The 23,680-nt window shown below is 51.6% G+C and overlaps 1 protein-coding gene across 1 annotated transcript in view; it reads left to right on the top strand.

The window, feature by feature from the left end:
- VPS54 (VPS54 subunit of GARP complex) overlaps positions 1-23,639 on the top strand; it is a 52,756-nt gene extending 29,117 nt beyond the window's left edge. Inside the window, exons 10-23 of the mRNA XM_054383876.1 lie at positions 978-1,033; positions 2,531-2,627; positions 3,073-3,404; positions 5,512-5,641; positions 6,013-6,194; positions 7,369-7,481; positions 8,732-8,795; positions 10,111-10,216; positions 14,200-14,287; positions 15,700-15,821; positions 15,932-16,012; positions 19,179-19,286; positions 20,090-20,184; positions 23,113-23,639. Of these exons, the coding sequence (XP_054239851.1) occupies positions 978-1,033; positions 2,531-2,627; positions 3,073-3,404; positions 5,512-5,641; positions 6,013-6,194; positions 7,369-7,481; positions 8,732-8,795; positions 10,111-10,216; positions 14,200-14,287; positions 15,700-15,821; positions 15,932-16,012; positions 19,179-19,286; positions 20,090-20,184; positions 23,113-23,218 (1,680 nt within the window). The 3' untranslated portion in view covers positions 23,219-23,639. The remainder of the gene's footprint in view (positions 1-977; positions 1,034-2,530; positions 2,628-3,072; positions 3,405-5,511; positions 5,642-6,012; positions 6,195-7,368; positions 7,482-8,731; positions 8,796-10,110; positions 10,217-14,199; positions 14,288-15,699; positions 15,822-15,931; positions 16,013-19,178; positions 19,287-20,089; positions 20,185-23,112) is intronic.
- The last annotated feature ends 41 nt before the right edge of the window (positions 23,640-23,680 follow it).

The raw sequence follows: 23,680 nt of genomic DNA, 5'->3' as shown, positions 1-23,680 counted from the left end.
GCCCCTCCTCCATCCCAGGGGCTCCAGGCCCTTCTCCAGCCTCCCTGCCCTGCTCTGGACAGGCTCCAGCCCCTCAATGTCCTTCCTGCAGTGAGGGCCCAGAGCTGAGCACAGCACTCGAGGTGTGGCCTCCCCAGTGCTGAGCACAGGGGAATGGTCACCTCCTGGCCCTGCTGCCCACCCTGCTTCTGACCCAAGCCAGGAGGCCTTTGGCTTTCTTGGCCCCCTAGGCACTGCTGGCTCACATTTAATTGACTGTCAACCAACACCCCCAGGGCCCTCTCCCAGCTGCAGTTTTCCAACCGCACATCCTCTGAAGTCTGTAGCTCACCATGGGGTTGTTGTGACCCAGGTGCAGGACCTGGCACTTGGCCTTACTGAACTTCATCCAATGAACCTTGGCCCATGGGTCTGACTTGTCCAGGTCCTGCTGCAAAGCCTCCCTAACCTCTAGCAGCCACCCAGCTTGGGGTCATCTGCAAACTTCTGAGGGTGCCTCAATGCCCTCATCCAGATCATTGATAAAGACATTAAAAGGTCCCAGCACTGAACCCTGTATCTGATCTGAGAAGGACATCAGCCAACACTTCCCAAATACAATCATTTTTCAAAGGGGACACCTGAGTTCTTTTCTGAAGTACCTGACCTGGGAGGCGGTTTTGGAGCATTGCTTCATGTTCACCCTTAGAAAAGCGAGGCTGAGATGAAGCCAGTGAGCCCTTCAGAGCCTAGCACAAGGCTGGGGATGCTTTCATCAGCTGTGTTTTACAGAGAGATCTTCAGGAGGGTGAGTTGGAGGGGGTTTGCTGGTTTAGTTTTAGAGAAACAAGTTGTTACATGATGCAAAGATGCCTCTTGCCTTTATTATTTTCCTTATTACCTTGGAGGCTGTGGTGTATGTTATGGAACTCAGCAGTGGTTAGAGAGAAGCTAAAATCCTGTGTTGTGTTGTTTTTCTTCCCCTCTGAACCTGACAGTGTGTGGTTGACACAGTGTCCCAGATAGAAGACATCGACCCAGAGGTGGTTGTGAAGTAAGTACACAGCCAGGCTGACTGTTGGCTGCTTCTTTTTGATGGGGGGTGGGCAGAGAATATGGATGGGGTTTAGCACAGTTAAGGTCACTATGCAAATTTGTGCTCCAGTTTCCCTATGATTGAGAATTACCCTTCCACTTCACCTGAAGGCTCTGCTTCTGTCTGCCATGGGATACGTTCCCCTTCTCCTTCAGAGTCTCCCCTTGCCCTAAATGAAACTCACCTGTAAATAAAGACTCAAGTGGTGTGACTCTCACTGAAGGAAGCACAGCCTAGTAGCTCTGAACTACTTGGAAGCATTCCCTGTTGTTGTCATCTGGGATTTTGTGTCAGACATGTCCATGCTTTCAGTGCCTCCCCATGAATGAGAACAGGAGACCAGGCAGCTTCAGCCCTAGAAACAGTCCTGCATCACCCTCACAAAGCCTGGCAAAGGCAAATGCCAAGTTCCTGTGTATTGAAAGGAGCAGCTCCTTACAAGAGGAGAGCCAAAGAAGCTGGCTGGCTTCAGAGCAGCTTTGCAGATCAGGGTTCTGGGTGTATCTGGTGGAGAACTGGTTGGTGGTGGCCCAGCAGTGTGACTTTATGCCTGCAGCCCAGGCCACTTACCATAGCCCACAGGTCAAGTTACAAGCACAACTTTGAAATCCAGTAGAGGCCACTGGGTGGGTTGGGGGCTTAAGTGTGGCATGTAGGAGGAACAGCTAAAGCTGCTGGGAGAAGGGAAAGCTCAGGGAAGAGCTGCCCAGAGCTACCCCATGGGAGGGTTACACTTAAGCTATAGAGAGCCAGGCTTGTCCCAGAGGTATGTGGGGCAAGGACAAGAGGCAACAGGTAAAAGATGGAAGGTGAGAAGTGCTAGTTGGATCTTAGGGAAATGTGTTCCCTATGAGCATGGCCAAACACTAGAATAAAGGCCCAGAGAAGCTGTGGGATCTCTTTCTGGGAAGAAAGTCAATCCTTGACTGGGCAGGGCCCAGAGCAACCCAGTCTAGGTGGACCTGCATTGAGCAGAGGTTGGGCAAGGCACCTCCAGAGGTCTTTGCTTCAGAGGCCTCTGTCATCTGCTGGTTTTCTGTAGCTCTATGATCGTTTGGCTCACCCCAAGATGATAGACCCAGTGAGGGGCAGGATCTGCATGGGGTTCACAGCCAGCTGGGAAGAAGCCTGGGCACAGGGTCATGTCTGAACGTGGGCATTCGGTCAGCACTCTCCAGTGCTGGCTCTTCTGCTCTTTAGGCCTGCCTCTGTCACAGGGCTTTACTCTTGTCCCAGCAGTTACCTTTCTGCCCTTTGCCACAACCAGCTGACTTGCACTTGCACAGCAGAAGTGGACTCACTGAAGTGCCACAAAATGGGCTCAATAACACAGATTTTGTAACACTTGCAGAAGATTTTCCTTTAGTTTGTTTGTTTGTCCACATGATCTGTGCAAATGTTACTGACCCCTCTCTCCTGCTAGAACAAAACACCTGAGCGCTGCTCTTTTTTCAGGCTTGCAGACCAGATGAGGATGATGAATTTCCCTCAGTGGTTTGACTTGCTGAAGAACATTTTTTCCAAGTTTACCATCTTCCTCAAGAGGATAAAGGTAAGGCAGTCACCCACCCAGAGCTGCACACGCTGCAGGCGTGAGAGGGAAGGCAGGGACTTGCCATCTGAGGATGCTGGGGTTTGCTTACAGAGTTCCAACTTTGGATCAAAAGGAGGGTATGGTGAATATGCAGGGCAGAAGTGATTAGTGCCAACAAAGAGAGCAGTGGGAAGAAGGTAACCACACCTCTCTTTGCCTGCTTTCATCCTTGCTGAGCTGCTGGGGATTAGGACAGAACTTTTGTGTGTGATAGATCGTTCCAGATGAGGTTTCTTTCACCATTCTCTGATACTCAGGAGACAGATGGACCCATCTGATTGCACCACAGAAAATAAAGGCAGGATCTAGTTCAATTTGGTGTGCATAAGGAAGTCTGTGTGGCACAGCTTGTGGGGCAGGGCCGTGGTCGGTCTGTGGCAGTAACAGCCATATTTGATTCCAGGCAACCCTGAATGCTATCCGTAGCGTGGTTTTCTTGGTTCTAGACAAGAACCAAAAAACCAGAGAGCTGGAGGACACCTTGCACAAGAGCTCTGCCAAGGACAGCACAGTGGACACGGAGGTGGCCTACCTGACCCACGAGGGGCTGTTCATCAGCGATGCCTTCGCTGGCACAGCCCCGGTGCCCAGCGATGCTGCCCCGCCGCGAAACAGCTCCCCCAGCAGTGAGCCCTGCAGCAGCGACTCGGCCTCCGAGCCGGAGGGCACCACCGATTCCTCCTCCAGCAAGGAGCAGACATCCTCTTCTGGCACCCCGGCGGGGGTGGAGATGATGTAAGTGCATGGCCAAGCCGCCCCGGGCTGCAACGTGCCAGGCACAGGCTGTGGGGTGCAGGACAGATTGCTGGGGAGGAGGTGAAGCGAGAGGCTCTCCACTGTCACCCATGGCGATGCCATCAGACTGCACAGTCCTGAGCTCACTGCATTTGTTTGCCTTGTTTTCACCTCTGTGTGTAGTGGTGGGGACAGAGTGTGGCACTTCTTACAGAAAAGGGCCTCTTCTCCATCTGTGCTGCTGGGCAGCCAATTCTGTAGAGAGCAGGAGAGATGCAAGCCTGGCCTACAGGAAAGACAGATTGCTTGTCATGCCTTTAGCAGGCAGAAGCATTTCTGCTCCCTGTCCATGTTCCCTGTGGCTGTTTTTTGCTAGTTTTTAGGCTGGCTTCATGGAATACACCTTGATAAATTCTAGAGCAAAATCTGCTGTTTGTGCTCAGCTGTTTGACTTGCCTGTTGAAGAAATCCATCTCAGTGCTTTGCTGTCATAGGTAGTGATGCCCCCATGGTGCTCCAGGCTTGTTGCATTTTTGGCAACCTTTAACGCATCCCTCAGCTACAGCTAGAAATCAGAGCTACCTTTTGAAAGGACCCAGGCATAGCACGTATGGGACTTGGGCATGAGCCCCTTCATGGCTGGATACAGAATTCTAGGAGGCAAAACTGAAACACCCCTTGTTACCCTGCTGCAAGATAGAAGACAGCAAATGAAGCAGGCTGCCCAGAGAAGTGGTTGAGTCTCCATCTCTGGAGGCATTCCATAACCACCTGGCCTGTTCCTGTGTGACTGACTCTGGGTGACCTTGCTCTAGCAGGGGGGTTGGACAGGATGATCTCCAAGAGGTCCCTTCTGGCCCTCACCAGTGTGTGATTCTGTGGCCTGCTTGCTCTAGCTGCTTGGCACTCAAGGGTGTGGCCTGGAGCACCTGGGCTATGAGGAGGGGCTGAAGGAGCTGGAGGTGTTCAGGCTGGAGAGGAGGTGGCTGAGGGAGACCTCATTGCTCTCCCTGAAGGGAGGTTGGAGTGAGGAGGGGACAGCCTCTGCTCCTTGGTGGCAAGAGACAGGAGCAGAGAACTGGTTCCAAGCTGCACCAGGGGAGGTTCAGTCTGGAGCTCAGACCTTGGAATGGACTGCCCAGGGCAGTGCTGCAGTCCCCATCCCTGGTGGTGTTCCAGCAGCCTGTGGAGCTGTGCTTAGGGACATGCTTTGGTGGTAACCCTGCAGTGCTGGCTGGAGGCTTGGACTGAATGAGCTTGAAGGGCTTTTCCAACCAGATGCTTTCTGTGATTCTGTGAGTCCATGTTAGAGCAAGGAACAGGGCAGGAGAACGGGGTTGGATCCATGCTGGTCTGCAGCACCTTGGCAGATGTTCAGAAGTGCAGCAGCCAGATGCAGCTCTCGAGCAGTGGCCTTGCTTCCAAGGCTGGCTGCATCCCTTTGCTCTAAACCCAACTTGCTTCCTCTCTCTTTTGGTGTTCTTTGCACCTCTGCCCCATGTCTGGAGCAGGCTGGTCAGATGGTGTCATCACACCATGTGAGACCAGGTGCTGCTCCAGGTGTCCTGAGTTTTCTCTCTCAGTCCCTGCAGCAGCCACAGTGGAGCAGAAAGTTGTTAACTTCAGTAATAACATGAATGGCAGAGCACTGGCTTTGCAGCCTGAAGCCTAAAGAGCTGATGGAATGGCAGCCTGCAGATTTAAGGTGGTGGGGAGTGCAGGGTATCTGCTTTGGGCCTTACACTTGCACTGGAAGAAAGATGGTGTGATTTTTTTTTTACGTGTTTTGCACTCGTGACGCTCAGGTGGAGCAGGAGCTTAGTAGAAGTTTATAATCTTTGTTGTGTTAGTGATGGCTGTGTGGTGTTTTCTTTAGACCATTAATAGCTACTAGAACATGGATAAAGATGTGCAGTTGTGCATGTCCTTGTTACAGGCACTGAATGACAGGAGCTTAAATGATCCCATCTGTACCAAGTGACTTTGGTGATGAACTCTCTGCATTTAGCAGCTGCTGTGAGGTTCTTTCCTCCTTCAGCCCATGAGCCGAAATACTGTGGGGTTTTTAATAAACTGATGCTCAACCAACTGCTTCTGTCATTTGTAGGATCAGTGATGACATGAAGCTGACTGACCTGGAACTGGTCAGGCTGGCAAACAATATTCAAGAACTACTTTATAATGCTTCCGATATCTGCCACGATCGTTCAGTCAAGTTCCTCATGGCAAGAGCAAAGGTAAGGAGCTTGGGTCAGACTGCTGCTGGTGTCTTCTCCTTAAGGAGACTTTATCTCCAAGGCTGAAATTAAGTAAGTCCCTGTGCCTGCTGCCACAGATGCCAGAGGGGCACACAAGTGCTCATGCCATGGCAGTGTGGGCTTCTGCTGTTTTGGGGATTTTTCCTTTCAGTACTCTGACTTGCTGTCCCTGAAGCTCCCTGTGGAGGATGCATGTCTGTGACAGTGTGGCTGCACACACTGTGCTCTGCCTTCTCTGCTCCATCTAGAATTAAACAGTGTGCCCTTTAACATACTGCTAGCCCCCAGCCCTGCCTACTGGTTCCTGCTTTACACCTCTGAATGTTTGTGGTGGTTCTCTTTGCATGCAGGATGGCTTCCTGGAGAAGCTGAATTCCAACGAGTTTGTAGCTCTGTCACGCTTGATGGAAGGCTTCATCTTGGACACTGAGCAGGTCTGTGGCAGGAGAAGCATGTCCTTGAGAGGAGCACTGCAGAGCCAAGCCAACAGATTCGTGAACAGGTTCCATGACGAGAGAAAGACAAAGCTAAGGTATCTCTGAGCACAGGATTGCTGTTTTCTCACAGGAGTCATTCTGCCAGTCTCCTCTCAGGCAAACACTACCTTCTGCTGCCAAACACACCAGTAAGCCACTTGTGCTGAGGAGCAGAGGATGAACCAACTGCACTGAAGCACAATTAATTTTCAGTGGGTTTAGGCTTTTACAATTTTCATCATTTCTTCACACTGAATTGTTCCACAAGGACTGTGATAGCAACAGAAAATGCTCAAGACTGAAAGGCAACAATTAAAACCCAAAACAATTAGAACAATGATTAAAAAACTTTAACCACTGGGTAACAGCCTCCACAGGGACAGACATCAGCTCTTTGGGCTCTCATCCATCCACAGCTCTTCAAATCATGGAACTGTTTCAGTTGAGAAAGACCTCCAAGATCCTCCAGCCCAACCGTTCTCTAACTCTGCCAAGGCTCGGGCTGAGCCTTGGCCCTCAGCAGCACAGCTCTGCCTCTTGCAAACACCTCCAGGGATGGGCATTCAACCACCTCCCTGAGCAGCCTCTGCCAGGCTGTGAGAACCCTTTCAGTCAAGAATTTTCTTCTAGTTACCAACCTGAACCTCCCCTGGGGCAACTTGAGGCCATTTCCTCTCCTGTCACTTGTTCCACGGGAGCAGAGCCCAACCCCCACCTGGCTTCAGCCTCCTCTCAGGGAGCTGTAGAGAGCAATGAGGTCTCCCCTCAGCCTCCTCTTCTTCACGCTAAACACCCGCAGCTCCCTCAGCTGCTCCTCTCCAGCCCCTCAATGTCCTTCTTACAGTGAGGGCCCCAGCACTCAAGGTGTAATCTCCCCAGTGGTGGGTCCAGGGGACAATCACTTCTCTGGTTCTGTTGGCCACACTGTTGCTGGTTCAGACCAGCATTTAGGTCTTACTTCAGTGGCAGTGATCTCATCAGGACCTGCGTTGCCTCCACAGCCTTTTGTTGTCTGAGAGATTGAATGAACAAACTGGGAGGTCTCTAGGCCTAAGCTGCTTTTCTGTTTTGTGGCTGCCTCTTCCTCATGAAAGTGAACACAACAAGATTTTGGGGCACTGGTGTTTATTACATGATTGTAGTTTTGATTGCAAAGCATGACAGGCAGGAGCAGAGTCAGGAGAAGGCAGTTCATGTTCTCAGTCCCCTCCCTTTCATGTTTATCTCTAGCCTGCTTCTGGACAACGAGCGCTGGAAGCAAGCTGAAGTTCCTGCTGAGTTCCAGGATCTTGTGGATTCGGTGTCAGATGGCAGAATTTCTCTCCCTGACAAAAAAACAGCAGGTGTGTGTCTTGTAACTCTACCATTAACTCCATTTCTTACCAGCCCATGCTACTGCTGAGTGTTGCTGGATGTCACTCCGGATCACTGTTTGCTTACTTTCTGGGAGTATCAGGAAAAAGTTGAGGCCTCATTTCTGTTTTCCTTCCTTTTTTTTTTTTCCCCTGTTACAGCATCAGAACTTCTTGTGCTCACCTTTCAAGGTCATTTATTTCCTTTTAAAAAATCCATTTCAGTGTTAGCAGAGGCAGGGAGCTCCTTCTTTGTCTCAGCATTCCTAATATAGAGTCTTTACAGTCTTTGCACCAATGCAGTCCTTGCCCACAACACACCACTGAAGGGTGCACCTGTGCATGCTCAGCCCCACTTAGCTTGCTCCTTCCTACTGCTTTGTCTGCCAGATGCTCAAAGGAAAGGCAGCCTGCTCTGTGACACTTCAAGCATGTTCAGCTGTTAACCTTGCCACAGGTACCTCACCTCACCCTAAACAAGCTCCTCATGCCCTGTTCCCCCCTGTTCATGCTGGGCATGTGTAGCGTGTTCTTGTCCTGTGGAACTGCAGTGGTAAGTGTGTGTGACCAGCTAGAGGAGGAGGAAGACATGCACAAAGAGGAAGGAAAATGACACCAGATGAGAAGGAAAAATGTGCAGTAGTTCCTTCATGGAGAACCCCAAACCCCCTCCCCCACCAAGAAGATGCAGAGACCACATTAGGCAATGCCCATGCCAGTTAGGGAGCATGACACCGAAACAGGCAAATTGAGACTCCCCAGATAACCTCTTGCAGCTTCCAGCAAGAAGATAGCAAACTGGTGGCATCAAATGTAGCATGACAAGCTGCATTAGGAAGAGCTTCTGCTGTGAAGCCTGAGGAAGAAGTGGTTTGAAGATGAAATATTATGTATGCAGCAAGTCACTTGAGAAGGTGTAGTGGAAAATCCAGTGACTTCTTGTGCTTTTCTTTTGTTCATAACTCGCTGTCTTTGAAGTTTCTGAGTCTGTAATGACTGTGGGACATGGGAGGATTTGTGAGCTAAGATGCTAGCAGATAATAAGGTAACTGTAGGGGCCATAATAATTACAACAGGTGACCAACTATGTAATCAATATTGTAAAAGAGAGCAGTGCTCCAAAGATAGACTGGGGGGTTTCAAGCCTTGGAATGTGAACACTAAGTATTTAGAAATAAGCATTTTTCGGTTCTTGTTTTTAGTTCAACTGTTGCCTTCTCCTTTCTTACTAAAATGTCTAGCTGCTGAAGAAAGAAAACCAGCTGAATTCCTCATTGTTGAAGGACAGAAATACGCCACTGTTGGGTAAGATGCTCTCTCTGCTTTTAGCAGGGGCTTGCTTGGCAAGAACATTTGGGCAGAACTCAGGTGAATACTAACAGCTTTAGCAATCCTGTTGGAATGAGAAACCTCTTACCCTGCCACAGACCAGTTTCTCTGTAGTTCTCAGAGCTGTGCCGCACTGCAAGCCCTTTAGTTCTCAGGGCTGTGCAGCATTGTCAGCCCTTCAGTAGCTGGATTTGCTGTTTCCTTTCCTGAATGGCTGGGCTGAAATTTGTGGTTTCATTTGAGTCATTATTTCATGAAAACACAGGGTTGTCTGCTGCAGAAGGCTTGTTATTTCTTACCATATAGGAGAAAGTCACAGAGTGGTTTGGGTTGGAATTGACTTCTGAAGGTCATTTAGTCCAATCCTCCTGCAGTTAGCAGGAACAGCTGCAACTGGATCAGACAGCTCTGTGCCCTATCCATATGGACCTTGAATGCTTCCAGGGATGAGCTTCCACCACCTCTCAGGTCAACCTGGGCTAGTGCTTCAGCACCCTCTCTGCAACACTAAGGTTGTTTCTCAGATTTAGTCTGAATCTCTCTTCCTTCAGCTTGAAGCCATCACTCCTTGTCCTGTCACAACAGGCCATACTAAAAATTCAGTCCCCAGCTTTCTTACAGGCCCTCTTTAAGTATTGAGAGGTTGCAATAAGGTCTCCTTAGATTATTTGGTCTTGCCTTAGTTTGCCTGAACTGAAACCATTGTATCTGCTCTTTGTGGAGCCTTCTCCATTCCATCCAGCAGCTCCCAAATCCTCCAGTGCCTGCTGAATTCCAGAGCCACTGCAGGTGTTAGGAGTCTTTAACTATTTGGTGCTGTTTCTGCACAGCTCCTTCTCTGGTTGTGACTCCATTTGTTCCATCCTTTTCACTGGTGGTTCTCATGTTCCTTCTGGGGATTTCAGCACCTGCTGAAAGCCAACCATAATTACACACTAGTATAAAAAACTCCAAAGCTCCATTTTCCCCCTACTAACATCTCCCTGGAGACTTCCAGGTCCACAGCAGCTTTTTTGGAGATTCAAAAGTTTAACCAGTGAAGCTTAGGAGATTTTCTCTCATAAAGCCTTTTTCTAAGAGCCACACTGTGTGATGGCTGTTCTTCATAACCACCTCTATGTGCTGCTCCTTGGGTTTGACTTCAGATCACCTTCTGGCTTTATTTAGTGCTGGTATCTCTAGCATGAGGTAGCTTCCTCCCACCATGACCAGGCTGGGTTTGATTTATGGTGGTTTTTTCAACATCTTGTGTGCACTGAGGTGACATCCTTGGCTGTTTGCTCTCTTGTAGGACAGTCCTGCTGTTGATAAGAATCATCCTGGAGTACTGCCAGTGCGTGGACAACATTCCTTCCATCACCACTGACATGCTCACCCGCCTGTCCGACCTGCTGAAGGTAGGGCTCCAAAGGGGTCAGCTCATCAGGGCTTTGGAGCCTGGAGGACCTGGCTTCCTCTCTGTAATGCTTCATATGCTTTTATAGGAGTTCTGGACCTTGGCTAGAAAAGGCTGTGTTTGTTACTGTGCCATTAGGTAGCCTTTTAAGCGTTACAGATGCAATCTGTAGTGTGAATGAGCTTGGGGAAGGCGTCTGTCCTTCCTTTTGTTCACCTGCAGTGCTGGAAATCCCATCTAGTAGTGTTTGCCAGAGCTGCCTGTCCTTCAGGCTGGAGGTACGATTAATGCCAGTGAAGAACAAGTCCCTTGATTCCAGATGCCCCGGGGATGTAACTGTTCAGGAGGGGAATGAGTAAAGCCCTTGGATTTGACCAGTCAGTAGAAGCATGAAAAGTTGCATGGGATGGAGCTGCTGCTGTGGAATGGCAAGGTGATAGAAGAGCAGGGCCCTTTTCTCATTTGTTTCTCAGCAGAGAGGGGAAGGCTGACAAGATACAGGTGTACAACAAGGTGATGGAAGGAAACAGAAACACAAGGAGCACATGAATATGCCTTCCAGCTGTCATGTACCTGATAGGCCAGATGTATAGATAGAGGCTTCAGAGTCTTGGCCCACAGGTGTCAGGTGTTCTAAACACAAGCATCATCAGTAAAGGTGAATGGGTTGACCACAGACCCCCTACAGAGGTGTGGGCCAGGGGAGGGGAAGCACACCCTGAGAGGCTGACCTTTAAATAATCTTCCCACTGGTGCCTGTTATCTGAGTAACCAGGTGCAGGGGCACTGCTCCCTGTAGGCATCCTTCAGATTCATCCACAAGCTGTGTCCAGGGCAGAGCAGTCAGGCTGAGCCTGGGAATGTGCCTCTTCACCTCTCATTCTCCAGCTGCTGCTTCACTCTAGTCTTGCAGTGGATGCCTCCAGCTTCGCCAGCCTGGAGTCTCTGTCCTCTCTCTGTCTCTCCCTGCTCTGCCTTGTTCTTGCTGTGTCATGCTCAAACACCATGTGCAGGATCCTGACTGCATTTCCCATCTGGCAGCAAGAAGCCATGGGCAGGAGAAGTGACAGAACAGCCAGCAAAACCAAAAGCTCTTCTGTTACACTTGTAGCAAAACAAGCAGCACTCAGAGTGTCCTTCAGGTCACTCTGTGTTTTCTTTGACAGCTGTCAGAGCTAGCAAGCTTCGAAGGCAGCAAGAGCTGATCTTTCTTGGCACAGAAACAGCAAGGTTTGCCCAGGTAATGACAGTCCAGGCTGCTTGGAACTGTCCCTGCAGCCAGGCTGAAAGGAAACCTCTGTGTGCACAAAACCAGGATCAACAGTCTGATGAAGATGAGCCTGGGTGTGCCCAGATGGCCAAGATCCTGGCCTGGATCAGCAATGGCGTGGGCAGCAGGAGCAGGGCAGGGATTGTCCTCCTGCACTCAGCACTGGGGAGGCCGCACCTGGAGTGCTGGGGGCAGCTTTGGGACCCTGACTGCAAGAAGGACATCGAGGAGCTGGAGAGGGTGCAGAGAAGGGCAAGGGAGGTGGGGAAGGGTCTGGAGAAGAGGGCTGGGGATGAGCAGCTGAGGGAGCTGGGGGTGTTTGGTGTGGAGAAGAGGAGGCTGAGGGGAGACCTCATTGCTCTCTACAGCTCCCTGAGAGGAGGCTGGAGCCAGGTGGGGTTGGGCTCTGCTCCCTAGGAACAAGTGATAGGAGGGGAGGAAATGGCCTCAGGTTGCCCCAGGGGAGGTTCAGGTTGGACAATTAGAAGAAACTTCATGACTGAAAAGGTTCTGAAAGCCTGGCAGAGGCTGCCCAGGGAGCTGGTTGAATGCCCATCCCTGGAGGTGTTTGAAAGAGGCAGAGCTGTGGTGCTGAGGGCCATGGCTCAGCCCCAGCCTTGGCAGAGTTAGAGAATGGTTGGGCTGGAGGATCTGGAAGGGCTTTTCCTGCCCAAACCATTCCATGTTCCAGCAATGGTTCCTGGAGTGTTTAGCTGGTGCAGAGAAGGCTGCAGCTGGGCTGCTGACCACAGCAGTGCTGTCCTCCCAGCAGTCACAAGGAGGGGTTGTTGCTCTCTGGAGGTTTCAGGCATGCTGCTTTCTGGCTGCTTTGCTTGCAACAGTCTGGCTGGTACCTGAGTGAAGCACAGGAGGAGCAAGGAAAGGGTACCGGAGAGCATGTTTGTGCTGGTCTGGCGTGCAGGCAGTGAGTTGGTGCTAACCTGAGCTTAAACACCTCCAGAGCAGCTTAGGCTGTGGAGGAAATAACTGTCTTTGGCTCAGTGGATAAGAAAAGGACTTGATTTTCAGGGAAAGGAGAAGGTGAAGTGAATATGGGACAGTTTCAGCCCTTGGCTTCTGTTTGAGAGCAGAGCAGATGATGCCTGTCTCAGGTTCAGCACAGGTTCAGTTGTGGCACTGAGTCTTGGTTGCTTTTCTGGCCCTGCAAACACCAACTTAGAGTGTGTGAGGTTCATGATGTATCCTCTGTGCTCCCCAGTCTGTGACTGACTCCAAACAATATCCAGGATTGTTGTTTTGTGTGCTGCTGAGGAAGGGATGACATGTGGAAGTTGTTCTTGTACTGGGGTGAAACAGGATGACATGTGGAGGTTGTTCTTGTACTGGGGTGAAGCAAGAGATGTGAAGCTGAATCGTGGCCCCTACAAAAAGGAGTCTGATGTGAAGGAAATCCTCTGTGCTGCAGAGATAATCTGCCAGGCCAGCCTTTGTCACAGCTTCTTGAGAGTCTTTCTTGAGGTGTATGAGAGAGTGGCAGCTCTCCTCTAGGTTTTGCCCCCCATTTTACACCCCAGTGCCAGCAGAACAGTCCTGGTTAAACACGGGGACTCCTTCTGCCTGTTGAGAGCGGGAATTGAGAGCACCACCAGTGGCTCCTTCATTCTGACTGCATCACCCAAGCCAGTCTAGAATATCTGGGGCCTCAAGCTGAGTGGTAGAGTAGAATTCCAGACACACAGTGCTAACAGGAGCTGGCTTACTGGCCAAAGACTGTTTTGGTTGGCCGTGCACATTCAGTGGTAACTTCTTGTCTCCTGGAACTAAGTTAGGAAGATCGAGTCTCGAGTTCTGCACAGTACCTGGAGGTCTCCCAGAGCTGAGTTCTGATGTAGCTTAGCATCTCCTGTGCAGCAGTTTTGCACCTCAGTAGTTTCTGCTGTTACAAACAGATTCGGCCACCTCAGCAGGAGGGAGTTTTAGTGCTTTCAAGTTTCCTTCAGCATCAGCAGTGGGGAAAGTCCTAGAGCCAGAGCAGAAGCTTATTCTTTTGGTGTGTCCCATTGGCTGCTTAGCAGAACTGCTGGGATCCTTACCCTGCATCCAAGCTCCTGCTTGGAGAGGAATGATTTATAGCTTTCTAATGCAAAGCTGCCTTGTGCACAGCTCTCAGAGTAAGGCTAGATACAGTCTGACTTGCTGCTTTTTTTTTCACATTGAGAGGAGCCTCACCCAAAGGTCTCACAGAGCAACAGGAATCAGAGCCTGAACTGCAGTCACTGAGTAGCTGTTCTTAAGAGCTTCTGCTTCCCTTTGCTGAAACACTGCCTTGAGTCTCAAAATCACAGAAGTGCAGAAAGATAGGGGCTGGAAGGGACCTCCAGAGGTCATCCAGTCCCACCCCCCTGCCAGAGCAGGGTCACCCAGGGCAGGGCACACAGGAACACATCCAGACTGGTCTTGAAAGCCTCCAGAGAAGGAGGTTCCACAACCTCTCTGGGCAGCCTGCTCCAGGGCTTCAGCACCCTCACACCAGAGAAGTTTCTCCTCATGTTGAGGTGGATGGATTTTGGGAGTGGTGGAAAAGGTCCTTCTGTCTTACTGGTGAACTGTCTGTAGTAAAAAGTACATGAGACTCTGGAACTGGCCTTCATCATCATCTGTCCAAGCCTGCCAAGCTCTCTTGCTGGTGCTTGTCAGCTGTAGTTAGGTGTGGTTGTTGGGCTGCCTCTTCACCATCTTTTCCTCTCTCACAGTATTTCAACTCTAGGAGCTGCCAACTGGTGCTCGGAGCTGGTGCATTACAAGTTGTTGGTTTGAAAACAATCACTACAAAGAACCTAGGTATGGATTTCTCTCTGTAAAATGTCAGAGCTCCTTCTGCTGCCTCTCCAAATCCGACCCAAACACACCCAGAGCTCTGCGTGTTTGCCGTCAGCTCTCTGCTGTTGGGTGCCATTGTGTGCTGTGGGTGAGCAGACCTTGCTGGCTGGGGGTGAGAGCTATACAGATACAGATGCTGGTGAATTCTCTGGGCTAGAGGAGCACTGGAATCCATCCCATTCCTGTGTTGGCTGCTGGGTCACTGTAATGGGAAGCTTCACTGTGTTAGGTGAAGGAACCATGACATCAAACACAAGGGCCAGCAGGTTCGCCATGAAGGGTGAACTTTGAGGGCAGAAAAGGACAGGGACTTTTTCAGTGGTGATTTTGACATGCTTGGAACTGCTCAGTGCAAAGCTCTTGCCACTGCAGGTAGGTGGCTGCTGAGCTGAGCTGTCCCACCTGTGCTGGGGTCCTGTGAGGTCCCACAGGCAGCTGCTGCTGGTCCGGACCACGTGTGGGTAGTGCATGGAGCCCCTCAGTGGGTGGCTCTGGATGGAGCTCAGTCTCCTGTGGCTATGTGTCCCGGGGCCGTCAGGGGACATTGGGCTCTGTCTGTGTGCTGAACGCAAACATTGGGTTGTGCTGCAGAGCTCCTCATTTGTCACATGCAGTTCCTCTGCTGCATTGCCAGCCCCAGGGTAACCTGCCTGGGGACAGCAAGGTGCCCAAGCTATACAGCAGTCCTACCTCCCCCATCCCAAACTGTCTCCTGAAATAAAGAGCCTTTGGCTGGGGAGTTGCTGCAGGTGTTGCAGCGTGCATTTCCCATGTTTCAGGCTGGCCTGAGTACCTGTCTGCATTTCCCTTTGGAGGGAGGAGGGATTCCAGATGCTGCCCCCTAAAGGACTGTGCTGGAACAGGCACAGATGAGCAGAGAAAAGCTGGCTCAGGTCTTTCCTGCAGAAGGTTTTGCCAGGCTGGTGACCACACTGGTACCACTGTGTGCTCTGCTGCTGGCTTAGGTCCTATTGGACATAGGAGAAGCTCAATCTTCAGGATCTTGCTGGCAGCACAGGCAGGAGTGGGCTCTGGGCACCAGCAGGGCAGGGTGTTTACATACACTTCTGCAGAAGAAATTTTGATGCCTTGAGAATGTGGCTGCTGAGCTTAGGTAGCTGCTCAGTCAGGTCTTCTGAGAGCTCTCTGATGTCTGTGTGTGCTCTGCCTCTTGCAGAATCAGCCTCTTATCCCCATGCCCCAGCAGCTGGCTGGGAGCCATGCCCCAGCCTGGCATCCCGGCTGGCTGGGTGTCCTGGGGCGTAGAGGCTGCCCTCCCTCCTGGGGGTGTGTCTGTCCGCAGAGGTGTGTGGGTGCCAGGTTCTCCTGCCGTCTGGTAACCAAGTGATTTCTCTCTCCCCCTGGCGGTGCAGCCCTCTCCTCCCGCTGCCTGCAGCTGATCGTGCACTACCTCCCTGTCATCAGGGCTCACTTTGAGGCACGGCTGCAGCCCAAGCACTGCAGCATGCTCAGGCATTTCGACCACATCACAAAGGTAATTCCTGGGCATCCCCTGAAGAGGTGCAGAGCTCCGCTTTGCAGCTGTGCTCTGAGGAGCAGGAGTGCCATCAGCCAGTGAGTGAAACCTGCTTTCTTCCCTTGCAGGATTATCACGACCACATAGCTGAGATCTCAGCAAAGCTGGTTGCCATCATGGACAGCTTGTTTGACAAACTATTGTCCAAGGTAATGGGTTATGGCAGGAAGGCTGCACTCTGGAGGGCTCCTTCTCTACAGGCTAGGGGTTTCATGTGGAGGCTGAAACTTGCCTAGTCAGGACTTGTTTGAACTTCCCTGAACTGCATGAACACACAGCTCTGTGCCTGTGCATGTGTTTTGTCTCAATATTTGCCTTCAACCCTCAAGAGAAACATCTTCACTCTTTCAGCAGTAAGAGAAATGCTTTGGGTGGTGCAGCTGCTCTGGTGCTCTCCTACCCTCGGCAGTTTTATCCACTCACACAGCTCTTGACTGCAGTCAGGCTGAGCCAGGTCCTGTTCTCCTGCTCTTCCTAATATGCCTCTTTCCAAGTGGGGTGCCTGCAGTTACCTGCAGCTGAGGAAACAGCAAAAGATCTGCTGAGGAGGAAGAGTTTGTGGAGGAGAAGGAGTAGGCTACAGGCCTGGGGTCCAGAGGTCTGTGCTTAGCAGCTGCTGTTAGCATGCTGCCTGCTCCATGAAGTGCTCTTAGTGGATTTAGGTTTTGGAACATTCATCAGTGCAGCAGGTTGGTTTTGGGCTGGCTCCACTTGCTCATGACTCACCTCATGGTGGGATACACTGACAGAGAGTGCCCCAAGATGGGACCTGCTGGGCCCACAGACCCAACAGGTAAGTTACATGAGCATTTAAATCTTGGTGCTTCTTTAGTGAGAGACTTGATTGATTGGCCTGGGACAATCTCTGCCTTCTGGGAGCTGATGAGAAGCACAGCATGACCCTGCTGGAGCACAGGCTGGGGCAAGGCTGCTAGGGGCTGCAGGGAGGCAGCTATTGGAGGCAGCATTTCTCTCATCCTTGCTGTTTCTGTTATTTTAGGATTTGGCTTGGTGTTGTGGGGTTTGTTTGGTAATGGTTGGACTTGGTGCTCTTAAAGACCTCTTCCAAACAAAATGGTTTTGTGAGTCATAGAATCATGGAATTGCTTGGCTTGGAAAAGCCCTCTAAGATCATTCAGTCCAACCTTCAACCCAACACCGCCATGGCCACTCAACCATGTCCTCAAATGCCATGGCCACACATTTCTTGAACACCTCCAGGATTCCACCACCTCCCTGGGCAGCCTCTTCCAATCCCTGACCACTCTTGCTGCAAAGAAATTTTCCCTAATGTCCAACCTAAACCTTCCTAGGTGCAACTTGAGGCCATTTCCTGTTTGCCTATCACCTGAGACTAGGGAGCAGAGCCCAACCCCCACCTGGCTCCAGCCTCCTCTCAGGGAGCTGTAGAGAGCAATGAGGTCTCCCCTCAGCCTCCTCCTCTCCACACTAAACACCCCCAGGTCCCTCAGCTGCTCCTCCCCAGCCCTCTTCTCCAGACCCTTCTCCAGCTTCCTTGCCCTTCTCTGGACCCTCTCCAGCCCCTCAGTGTCCTTCTTGCAGTCAGGGTCCCAAAGCTGCCCCCAGCACTCCAGGTGTGGCCTCCCCAGTGCTGAGTGCAGGAGGACAATCCCTGCCCTGCTCCTGCTGCCCACACCATTGCTGAGCCAGGCCAAGTGTAAGACCCAACCCTTGGCCCTGTTGAATCTCTCAGGCCAACACCACACAGTCTAGAAACCTGCTGGGGAGGGGAGAAGCAGCTTGGCAGCTTGCCCTGGCCCATGGATAAGGTGGGCAAGGCTTGCATTTGCAGGCTGTGCTTGCAGAGGGAGCTGGTGCAGCAGGAGCTGCCTTCACAGGTGCCACTGTGGCACAACAGCGCAGACAGCTCCCAGCTGCCTGCTGCCACGGGCAGGGAGCTCCACCAGGATCCAGGGGTGTTCCAGGGCTACAGTCAACCAGGGGAAACGGCCTGGGGGTTTCAGAAGGGATAGTTGTTCAGGGAAGAGAAACCCAGTAGTTGTTCTTCTCTAGGAGCTTGCTGTCTTGTGACTGTTTGGATCAAAGAGAGATGTTTGTCTGATGCCTCATTGGTATCCTGTGCTGGTGACCTCAGCAGCAGATGGAAATGGCCAGTTCCTTGCATGGCTACAGCTCATACCTCTTTCTGATGCTGTTGCTTTTTTATCAACATCGTGAAGACTTTGCTTTGAATCCCTGCAAGAGCCACTGCAGCAGTCTGCCAGCTCCCTTTGGCTTTGCAGCAATGCATACAGTCAGTTGGAAATCATTTCTTGTCTGTTAGACAACTCTCATGTCTAGAGGCACAAGGAGTGCTGGCAAGGGCTGGAAGGTACCACTGGCGATCATCCAGTCCAAGCCCCCTGCCAGAGCAGGGCACCCAGAGTCACTCACACAGGAACACATCCAGGTGGGTCTGGAATGCCTTCAGAGGTGGAGACTCCACAGCCTCTCTGGGCAGCCTGTCCCAGTGCTCTGCCACCCTCACAGGGAAGAGCTGGCTCTGCTGCTCCTGGGCAGGGGCAGCTGCTTTGGTTTCAAAGTCCTGAATTCACATTCAGGTCTTCTCAATGCAGGGTAGGGAGGTGAGAATTTGATTCCCTGTGTAGTAAATCTCTTGCCATTGGTTGGCTTCCAGGGTCTGTCTTCTCTCAGTCAATAGGAAGGGACATTTTCTACTTTGTTTTCCAAGGGATGCCTGTGGGGACTGGGGGATGATACGAATCATGGAATCACAGCATAGTAGGCATGGGAAGGGACCTCTGGAGATCTTCCAGTCCCACCCCCCTGCCAGAGCAGGGTCACTCAGAATGGCATCCAGGTGGGTTTGGAATGTCTCCAGAGATGGAGGCTCCACCACCTCTCTGTGCAGCCTGCTCCATGGCTCTGCCACCCTCAAAGTAAAGAAGTTCTTCCTCATGTTTAGATGGAACTTCCTGTGCTCAAGGTTGTGTCCATTACCTCTTGTCCTGTCACTGGGCACCACTGAACAAAGCCTGACCCCATCCTCCTGACACCCACCCTTGGAGTGCTTACAAGCAGATATAAGATCCTGCTTGTAGATCACTGTCTCCTCTCCAGGCTAAACAGCCCCAAGTCCCTCAGCCTTTCTTCCTAAGAGTCCACATCCGCCTGAGACCATGCCCAGCACCCCTGTGAGTTGGCAGCCATGCTGAGTGACCCTTGGTTGATGATGTCATTAGCAAGGGAGGCCTGCAGCTGGCTCCTGGAAACTCCCACACAGACTGGCTTAAAGGGGTAGAGCAAAGTAACTGGTTGTGGTTTTCTCTGCAGTATGAAGTGAAAGCTCCTGTTCCTTCAGCGTGCTTCAGGAATATCTGCAAGCAGATGGCAAAGATGCATGAAGCCATCTATGATCTCCTGCCTGAAGAGCAAACCCAGGTGAATGTTGGGTTTGAGATCCAAGCGACACCTTCCTTGCAAGTGCCCAGGGAACTGGGAACAAGAGAGACTTCTGCTTGACCTGGGTGGGGGAAAGAGCTTTCTTGAGCCTCTGTGGAACTCAACCAGGGAAGGGGTTGGTAGCAGGCACAGAGCTCAGCCTCAGCTGTAGTGAGTGTTGGGATGTGCAGGGGGAACACAGAAAGAGCTGAGTGATTCCAGCAGCTGTGTTCTGATGTCTGAAGAGGGGCATTAGGCACCTTCAACACAACTAGCAGCACCTGGGGGCTTGAGTGCAGTTGTTGGAGGGAATGCTGCTGTAATGCTGCCCAAACTTGGCTTCTAGAGGTCCCTCAATGCACTATGCAGGCAGGTTGTGCCAGGTGTGGTGTTCTGCTACAGTGACTGCTCCTGCAGAGGTAAGGACCCAGGCACTGAGCATCCTGATGCTGTGGTTTCTCCTTTGCACTACATTAAATGAGCACTTCAGGCTGCTCCTCAGGTTTTCTCTTGGGAGAATGGTGCTGAGTGGTGCCAGTACAGGGAGAAGATTTGTTATTTTCTAACCTCCATACCAGTTGCTAGATGCTTCAGACAACAGGGAGTCAAAACTCGTGCTCCAAAGAACATGTCCTCCAGAGGCAAGGCAAAACAGATAGCTGAGGCCTCCTGTCCTGGGGGCTAGAAACTCTGCATGGCCAGAGAGATAAAGAGGCAGAAGGCCTGGCAGGAGGCAGAGTCCCATCAGTTGCCCCAAAGCCCAGTCTGAGAGTTCCTTACTCTGGTCCTGTGCTTCCTTCTAGATGTTGTTTTTACGAATCAACACAAGCTACAAACTTCACCTGAAGAGGCAACTGGCCCACCTAAATGTGGTCAATGATGGAGGACCTCTGAATGGGTATGTTTGGGCACTTCGGGGTTTTACTGCTTCATTTTGCAGCATCATTGTTGGAGTGAGTCCAGAGGAGGCCACAGAGATGCTCCAAGGGCTGGAGCAGCTCTGCTGTGAGGCCAGGCTGAGGGAGCTGGGGGTGTTCAGCCTGGAGAAGAGAAGGCTCCAGGGGGACCTCAGAGCTGCCTTGCAATAGCTGAAGGGATCCTGCAGGAAGGCTGCAGAGGGACTTTTGCTGAGGGTGTCTACAGACAGGCCAAGGGGGAATGGTTTGAAGCTGAGGCAGAGCAGGGTTAGAGTGGAGCTGAGGGAGAAGCTCTTCAGTGTGAGGGTGGTGAGACTCTGGAACAGGTTACTCAGGGCGGTTATGGCTGCCTCCTGCCTGGGGGTGTTCAAGGCCAGGTTGGATGAGGCCTTGAGCAGCTGAGTCTAGCTGAGAGGTGTCCCTGGGCATGGCAGGGGTTGGAGTAGATGAGCTCTGAGGTCCCTTCCAGCTGAGCCATTCTAGGATTCCATGGTTTCAGTAAGCAGGCTTTGCCTTCTGTGTTGCAGAGTGCAGCCCCCCTCTGTGTGTTTTCCTGTTCCAGTTGAAGCTTTCTTGCAGTCAAGGATGTGCCCAGGAGAGTGGCTTGCAGCCTGCTGCAGGTTCCCCACCTTGGGGACCGACTGTGTCCTTCGGTGTGGCAGCAGCAGCCACAGTTCAATTCCCAAGAATTGTGTGATCCATGGAGCAGTTTTGAAGCGTGGCTGGTGATTCATGGTGCTAGCAGAGCAAGAGGAGAGCAAAGTGTGCTTTCATCAGTGCACTGGGCAGCTGCTCTGTGGGGATTGTTTGTACAGCAGAGCTAGATTTGCAGCAGAGATTGTGCTCATGGAGCTTTTCCTCTTTCCTGTCTGGGCCCAACCCTCCAGCACCCAAACCCAGGCCAGGGGCAGCTTTCCTGAGAAGCTGGAGCTGGTTGTGCCTGCAGTCCCACACCTCCCAGGAACTTCTGCAGGCTCAATCCTGCTGTAAATCATATTGTCACCTGAAGGAGTGAGTTTGGTAATCATTCCTAATGACCTGGGGGGGTTTGCAGTGGTGTGAGGGTGGCATTCCTCTGGCCTGCCCCTGTGCAAGAAAACAGAAGAAGATGGGGCAGGAAGGTTGTAAATGTTCCAAATGTCCTTGGAGTGAAGGAGAGTTTGGGTCCTGCCCAGGCTCTTCCTGAGTGTTGGGCCTTGTGCAAGACTTCATCTGAAGTGGTGTTTCTGTGCCTGTGGTGAGCTCACAAGGTAACATCCAGCTGGCTGTGGTGCTCACCAGGGTCCTCAGTTTTAAGTCAGCAAACTTGGAGGGAAGGAGTAGGGCTGCCACAGCCCCAGGTGCACCAGGAGCACCCCCACCTGTGTGTGGTCCCAGACACTCTGCTCTGCTCTCTTCCTCCTGCTCTTTTGGGGCTTCTTAGTGCCTGTGGCTTTGGTTTTCCCAGCTGAGAGACAGGGAACAACTGGAGAGAGCCTGTAGAGAGGCTGCAGAGATGCTGGGAGAACCTTGTGAGGAGAGGCTGAGAGACCTGGAGCTGCTCAGTCTGGAGATCTGAGGGGAGTCTCATCACTGTTGATCAATAGCTAAAGGATGAGTGGCAGGAGAATGGAGCCAGACTCTTCTCAGTGGTGCCCAGGAACAGGAGAAGGGGCAGTGGACACAGACTGGAATGCAGGAGTTTCATGTAAATATAAGGCAAAAATTCTTCCCTTTTGGGGTGGCAGAGCACTGGGGCAAGATGCCCAGGGTGGCTGTGGAATCTCCATCTCTGGAGACATTCCAGACCCACCTGGATGTCTTCTATGTGACTGCCTCTGGCTGACATTGCGTCTAGTAAGGGGGTTGGACTGGGCTCTCCAGGGGTCCTTTCCAACCCCCACGACACTGGCATTCTGTGAGTGGCCTAAAAGGATCCCTTTCTGATAGGAGGATGGGGGAAGGTGTTCCTGGTGCCATCCTGGTGATGTGTCCCAGCACCGTCACCCTCACTGCCAGAAGCAGCTCCGGGCTGCTGCTGGGAATGGCAGTGCCCTGAGTCCGACCCTTCCAGTGACTCGAGGCCACAGCACTCTGGGAGAAGGGAAGCATCCAATGCTGCCTTGGACTTGCCCTGCTGCAGCAGCCTCCACTGACCTAGTTTGTATCGTGCTCTCCAGAGCTTCAGTTCACCACACTTGTTTCTGTACTAACAGTGAAGCCCCAGGTCTGTGAAACCTGCTAAGTGTTTTACTATGAAAGCAGAACTTCCCTGCTTTGCATCTTGCTGCTGGCCATGCTTCTGATGTGTCCCACAGTGTAGGAGGGATTTGAACTACAAACTGTTACAATGCTGCTGCTGTGCTGTGGAGCTGCTGTCACAGTCCCGAAATGCAGAAGTTCATGTTCAGTAATTCATATTCTAAGCTGCAGCAGAATCAGAGCCCTGGGTAAGCCTGAGGGTCCAGCAAGAGAGAGAAGTTCCAGTTGCCCCATTCCTGCTGGTTCTTCTGAGCTGCTTGTTCCAGCTCCCTGGCCTGTACCTCAGGTTACCCCACTCAGTGACTGGTGTGTGTGGGCACTGCTGCAACAAGTTCTGTACCAGGAGGTTGCTGGAACACTGCAACAGGTGGCCCAAGGAGGTGGTTGGGGCCCCATCCCTGGAGATATTCAAGGGGAGGCTGGACAGGACTCTGGGCAACCTGATCTAAGGGAGGATGTCCATGCTGAGTGCATAAGGGGTTGGACTGGATGACCTTTGGAAGCTCCTTCCAACCCAGACCATTCTGTGAATTGCAGCCCTTAGAACAGGGCTGAGTTCTGAACTCAGCCTCCCAATACCAACCCCAGGCCTGGGGCTGGGTTCTGCAGCCTGTCACTGTGTAGCCACTCCAGGTGGGAGCTGCTCATCCTGTGCTGTTTCACTGCAGGCTGGTGACCTCAGATGTTGCTTTTTACATTGGAAACCTTCAAGCTCTGAAAGGCCTTAACAACTTAGACCTAAACATGGCTGAAATCTGGGAGCAGAAGAGGTGATGATCCGCTGGGAGCAGGGACTTGGCTCCGACAACAGACACGCTTTCTTCTAAGCGGCACTGACGACTGTGAGGTGAATTCTGAAGTCCCAGACAGGCCACTATTGATGGTTGGGGAAAGGAGGCTCAGAGGAAGCTGCAGGGAGGGCTCCTCCTGCTGTCCTTGGGCAAGAAACAAGCGCTCAGCTGTCCGTGCAATGTTTGCTCCTTCTCTCTGGAAACAGACTCAGGTTTCTTTGGACCAAATCCAAAAGAACACATAGCTGTAACACAGCTGTAGTTGTCTAGGATGCTCTGTATATCTTTATATTAAAAAGATGCTTTGCATTTCTTCTAGTGCAATGCCCTTCACCTGGTCTCCCACCTTATTTAATGATGGTGCAAGAACGAGAGCTTGCGGATGGAACTCTGTAGAAAATGTTTTTCTCTCTGAACCAATTCTGTTCTCAAATTTTATTTTTTT

This window comes from Indicator indicator, chromosome 9, assembly GCF_027791375.1.
Source record: "Indicator indicator isolate 239-I01 chromosome 9, UM_Iind_1.1, whole genome shotgun sequence".
NCBI classification, from domain to species: Eukaryota; Metazoa; Chordata; class Aves; order Piciformes; family Indicatoridae; genus Indicator; species Indicator indicator.
Note: the sequence above shows the minus strand (reverse complement) of the source record. Positions and strands in the feature narration are given on the sequence as shown.